This window comes from Anopheles gambiae, chromosome X, assembly GCF_943734735.2.
Source record: "Anopheles gambiae chromosome X, idAnoGambNW_F1_1, whole genome shotgun sequence".
Classification (NCBI taxonomy): domain Eukaryota; kingdom Metazoa; phylum Arthropoda; class Insecta; order Diptera; family Culicidae; genus Anopheles; species Anopheles gambiae.
This window is the reverse complement of record NC_064600.1, coordinates 20,109,886-20,115,974: the sequence shown is the minus strand read 5'-3', so window position 1 is coordinate 20,115,974 and position 6,089 is coordinate 20,109,886. Positions and strand designations below refer to the sequence as shown.

General features: G+C 45.7%; 1 protein-coding gene across 1 annotated transcript; it reads left to right on the top strand.

Annotated features, from left to right (window-relative positions):
• Nucleotides 1-1,774: 1,774 nt before the first annotated feature.
• LOC3289814 (protein mab-21) lies at nt 1,775-5,488 on the top strand. The gene is made up of 2 exons (XM_061650898.1): nt 1,775-3,129; nt 4,172-5,488. The coding sequence occupies exons 1-2, from the start codon at nt 2,382-2,384 to the stop codon at nt 4,519-4,521; spliced, it is 1,098 nt and encodes a 365-aa protein (XP_061506882.1). The 5' UTR covers nt 1,775-2,381; the 3' UTR covers nt 4,522-5,488.
• Nucleotides 5,489-6,089: the final 601 nt, after the last annotated feature.

Sequence of the window (6,089 nt, the reverse complement as noted above, 5' to 3'; positions counted from 1 at the left end):
AAAAATTATAAAGAAATAAAAGTGCAAAACTTACCCAGGTGGGCGATCATTTGTCAGTGACCAGTGATAGGATTGTATTACGTTACGTAACAGAATGTGAACCCCCCTCTCCCCTATGTAACAAACCGTAACGCTACAGGGAACCCCCTCCCCCCCCCCCTTTGAGCGTTACGTAATTTATGGACGCCCCCCTTTTGCCAGATGCTAGTTGGCCTAAACTCGTAGAGGTGTATAAAACGGTTTTATGGATTCGTCTTTTGTCAGCGTCAGTCATCTTGTACGATCACAATTCTGGGCCGAAATTGACCAGAGGTGAGGTGATCTTAATTGAGGATGGCAATTATGATATAGTTTAATTTTGGGCCCGATTGTGTGTTAACCACATGATTCGTTGGCACTCGGTGTGTTCTGTCTCAGTTAACATGTTTACTATTTGTAAAGAAATCCAAGAAACCCAACATGGCAGACATTTCTGTGGAGTAAAACACGCCACATCAATAAATTCTTATCGTTTCTACCAATGAAAAAAGACACACACATACACACACGAAATAATAATACATCAACCAAGCAGGCTATAAATGTTATATGCTCTGTGTGTTAAAAAGGGGATGTGTGGGACGTTCTGAAATTGTTTCATCGTTTGCTTCCGGAAGAGGGGACATATTTCGAACACCGGCAACCAAGGGTAGTAAAAATGTAGCCATAATTTCTTTGCCTAATGTAGCATATAAAGTAGGATTTAGTGGTTCTCTGCAGCGTATTATGGGGCTTAGGAATAGAAATTGGATGGACATAAAGAATCGGCAAGAAATAGCAGGACCAAAACAATCCTCAACAAGCAGTAGCATCGAACATATGAAAGCGCACGCGCGTCTTTCAGCCGTTCAATATCGCTCCACTGTTCCACCCAAAACTCGTGCGAGGTGTACAAGAAAGACGCCAAGCCTCAACCGGAGCCGCCCGTGTGTTGGTCTGGAAGACATGTGGGTAGAGGTATCCCAAGCAGACGGAGCAATAACAACAACAAAACATACAAAATCGTCATCATCAACACTTTATTCAAGTTTTATCTCGCCCTCTTTAACATCTCCTTAAAGTTCGCTACCGTTTCTGGCTTCCTGTCGGCGCGGTACACACATCCCTCTATCAACCTCTCGCGTCCGCAATATGTTAGCCATAGTTTATAAAGCGGGGAATGGGATGATGTCTTTTTCTCCATACTGTGTATACTCTGTGTCATTTCGCCAGACTTGCTTCAGCCTCCGGCATCCATTTTCCAATCGCATTCTCTGGAGAAGGGAATACAAATAGACGAGGAATAGGGGAAATCGAAAGCAGAGAGTTCATTTTTGAGCAAGTTCGCTAGGCCTTGTGCTCATAGCCTATTGTTGTTGTAAAGCCAGTACAGTCATTGCCACTTGTTATACCGAAATCGCCAACTGTCGTATCCACAGCGTACCTAAGACACTCCGGCAAAGTAAACAATACAGCGCTGCGATGGTGATGAAACGTATCGGTCTCTGATGGGTGCTTCATCTCTTCCCCCTTGTGTAGGACTTGGCTTTAATCATGAGTTCATTTTCGAGATGGTGATAAGTGGGCGTGGTTTGTCAAACATTGTGGAATGAACACCGTTGTATATCCTTACCGCATTGCAATCAATGCTCAGAACACGTTTGTATGTGTTCTGAGCATTGATACACATACACACACAAACATATACACAAAAAAAGAGTGCAGGGCAGGTTTCCAACGAATCGTAGAGTCGCGTTTCCCGGCCGTAAACGCAACCTTCGCGGCGACAAGCACGACCGTCGTCAGTATCGTCTGAGTGGTTGCCGGGTACGCACAAGGGTAGTCGAATTTACCGTCGGTATTCTCGGTCATCGCCGCTGTGCGTGCTGGGATCGTGCTGTGTTGATATGTGCCGACACCGTTTGCGGACATAACAGTTTGGTGTGTTGTAGGCTTTTTGTTGATCTGGGTAGGCGTCCCAGCGTGGCGGGTGGGAAGTGTCCAAAAGTGCGAGGTGGTGAGTGTTAAAGAATCGCCTGTCGAAAAGGCAACATTTAGTTCAGAGAGCTCGAGCGCGAGCTCGCTGATTGCGACTGTCCCGGCTAGTGTCAGTGCGCTAAACCAGTGCGTTTTAAACATCAAAAAAGGTGTTTTCAAGCCTGCTGTTGTGTAGTGTGTACAATATCAAATAAACCGCCTTCAATCAAGCCCATCAACCAAACGGTATTCACCACAGTATCCATGTGCCGGTTCCTGTTCCGCGCGCGTCACACCATCCACTGAAGGTGTTTCGGGAGGTGATAATTAATCGCGATCAGTGGTCTGTACACTATTGAGTGTAGAATAAAACCGATACCGTGAAAATGCTCGTTCCACCAGAAATGATCGCGGTGCAGTCGAAACTGATCTACCAGATGAACAAGTACTGCGCGGACCGGGTGCAAACCCGCAAAGCCCAGATCCACAAAACTATCCAGGAGGTCTGCCGTGTGGTGCAGGACGTACTAAAGGAGGTCGAGGTGCAGGAGCCGCGCTTCATCTCGTCGCTAAACGACTACAATGGCCGATATGACGGACTAGAGGTGGTGTCGCCGACGGAGTTCGAAATTATTATCTACCTCAATCAAATGGGCGTCCTCAACTTTGTGGACGACGGTACGCTGCCTGGGTGTGCGGTGCTGAAGCTTAGCGACGGTCGCAAACGCTCCATGTCGTTGTGGGTCGAGTTTATTACTGCTTCCGGGTATTTGTCCGCCCGAAAGATCCGGTCCCGCTTTCAGACACTAGTCGCGCAGGCCTGTGATAAGTGTTCGTACCGCGACTCGGTGAAGATGATTGCCGACACGACGGAGGTAAAACTGCGCATCCGCGAGCGTATTATCGTGCAGATCACGCCCGCCTTCAAGTGTGCAGGATTGTGGCCCCGGTCCGCGTCACACTGGCCCTTGCCCCAGATACCATGGCCTCATCCAAACATCGTATCAGAGGTGAAAACGGAAGGGTTCGACATGCTGTCAAAGGAGTGCATCGCGCTGCAAGGCAAAAACTCGGCGATGGAGGGTGATGCTTGGGTGCTAAGCTTTACCGAGGCCGAAAACAAACTGCTCCAAGGTATGTCTTACTATCATACTTTATCTCCCAACCGAAACAAGAAATAAGCAATAGTCCCATATGTGTGATCACCACCGCACATGTCTTAAGCAGCGCTCTGGAAAACCATGATGTATTAAAATGAATGTAGAACATTAATTGCTTGAACTACTATTTCCAACACTATTCCCAGAACCGGAAAAATAATCCGCTCAGAAATAATGTGTGTTGATATCGACATAAAGCAGAGTAGGTCGGAGCAAATGCTTCCGTCGTTACGTGAGGCTACCGATCGTTCCCCGCACATTAAGATAACTAGGCGACGCATTTAGCCGTCGCGCATCCCAAACGGCAAAACGTGCCTTTTAAGATAGCACAGGGATCACAGGGCGTTTTAGAAGATTGTTAGAAAATGGAGCCCTGGAAAGATTCATTGCCACCAGAAGTGAGACAGAACGAAGATAATCGGACCGGTGGTACGGTCACTTCCAATTAATTGGTACCTATTAACTCCAAACATCTGCTCGTTGGTGTGAGAGATGTGCGAGAGTTTCCCTGTGCAGGTGAACTTGATTTGTATCGTCAAATAAAAGTTTTCATTTCATGTTACTTTATCGATGCCGTGAGACAATCGTCAACTCACCCAACTTAACAACATACCCGTCATGAGCTCAATTCGAGTAAGGGACGGTTGCCCCCCTATAGTAGGACTACCCTGCTATGGGTAATTTTTAATTAAATGACAGTCAACCACGTTATTACTAAATGTAGGTCTAGATCAACTACGACTGATATGTCATATAAGAAGAAAAAGAGTGTTTTCATCTACAACAAATGAGATACTTCATTTAAATCGCCCGCAGATAGACATATAGATGCATCGCTATGTATTTGTAATTTATGTTATGCTTGAATACTCTTTAGTTGATGTGAGAAAACTTAGTGAAGATGCCTACTTTCCAGAACAATTTAATCAAACATTTGAACCCCTGCAACAGAAACAAATCCAATTCCTAACGTTCCCGGCGTCACTAACTTCCGCTTAATCCCGTATTTCCCACAGGTGGCTGTCGGAGGCGGTGCCTCAGCATTCTGAAGACGCTGCGCGACCGGCACCTCGATCTGCCCGGCAACCCAGTCACATCGTACGTGATGAAGACACTGCTACTGTACGAGTGCGAAAAACATCCGCGCGAGATGGAGTGGGACGAGAACTGTATGGGCGACCGGATCAACGGGATCTTTCTGCAGCTCATCTCCTGCCTGCAGTGTCGCCGATGTCCTCATTACTTCCTGCCAAACATGGACCTTTTCAAGGGCAAGTCACCCGGTGCGCTCGAAAACGCCTCCAAGCAGGTCTGGCGGTTGACACGAATCATGCTCACCAACTCACGCTGTCTCGAGGAGCTGTAAAGAAGCCGCTCCGAGGGCGTTGCACATCGTAAATACAACATCGTAGGCTAAGACCGAACGTTCTCTAGAACATAAGGGGGGTGGGGGCGAGTATTTACTCGCAAGAGCTGGAGAGAGGGTTTATCAAGCAGGTGAACGCGCCTCACCTACCCAGAGGGCATTAATTGTGGGGCAAGCAAGCACTATTCTAACTCTAGCGAGGTACTAAATTATTATGCACGTATACTGTATACACCAAGTAAGCTAGCTTTCGTCGGTAACTTATGTCATAACAAATTGTTTTTAAAATATTAATTAGAAAAGCTATTCATCGGACTTGAGAATGGCTCGGCATTATGGGCACGGTACAAGTTAGGACAATTTTGTTTGTCTGTTTTGTCTTCTAAACTCCTTTGCTGAAAAAAAACAGTCAGCTCGATTCGAGATCTGTCTGAAGCTATGCAAGGGGATTGTGCTGTTTCAAAAGCCTCCGCCCTCTAGTCTATCCACGTAATTGTTAAACACTTCGTGATCTATCAAATCGTTTACTAATATTGCCGAAATACACGTTGTGTTCGGGCGAGGGATTTTTCTTCATCTGATGGCTTACGTTCCTTTTGCAAACTTCCCATCTCCATCCAGACAACCAGAGCGAAGAAAGCTGGACGTCCCTTGACAACGGAGTTGCAACGCACTCTAGTACAACGACGAAACTAAGGGTCTGCATGGATGCAAAACAGCAGTAACGAAAAAAGGCAACAATCACGAATATCAAAATGTACTAGTTGAAGTGAGTGAAAGTGGGGGTCTCAACATAGAGCAAATACCCGTAAACTGTATAAGAAACGGGGTAGGCAATTTGGCAGGGACCGGACACGGACAAAGTTTGTGAAATTCACAATCGTGCTAGAAGAAGATACTGAAAAGTAGACAACCAAGTAAACAATTAAAAAATTTAAAACAAATAAAACATGGTTCAAGAAGAGAACGAGATAGTACATTGCTTTTTTTATTAGCAGAAAAACAAGTATCAAAAGACTGGAAGGGAAAATATATTATGAAGAGATTCAGGATAACATTTATTTATTTTACAGGTACTGAGGTGTTTGGGTTAAAAGATTGCGAATAAGCCTCCAACAACAACTCACTGACAAAAGACTTTTTTGTGTAGCCGCATTATTAAAGCGCTGAAGAAATTGCGAGACTAAGAATACCATTCGAAGTGCTAGATAAAAAGATTCTGTACAAGTGAGAAGAGCTGCAATCTATTGCCCCCTACCCCCACTCCTCAACCCACCCCCTCTAGTGTTACCCTTCTTCTTCTACTTCGGTACAATAACCGTTATCGGAGAAGGCCTGCCTGTCAGTGACTTATTGATTATCCATATCATGATAGTCAATCCTACGTATGGGGGAACGATCCATTCGGGGCTTGAACCTATGACGGGTTTGAAGTCTAGTGTTACCATCCTCGAACAAAGCAACCGACAGTGAACAGCCATCAGCGTCAAAATTCTCTAAAACAAACATGCCCCAAATGGGTTTCCCGCGCCTCTCAATCCCCATACGATAATTATCCGTTCGGACTG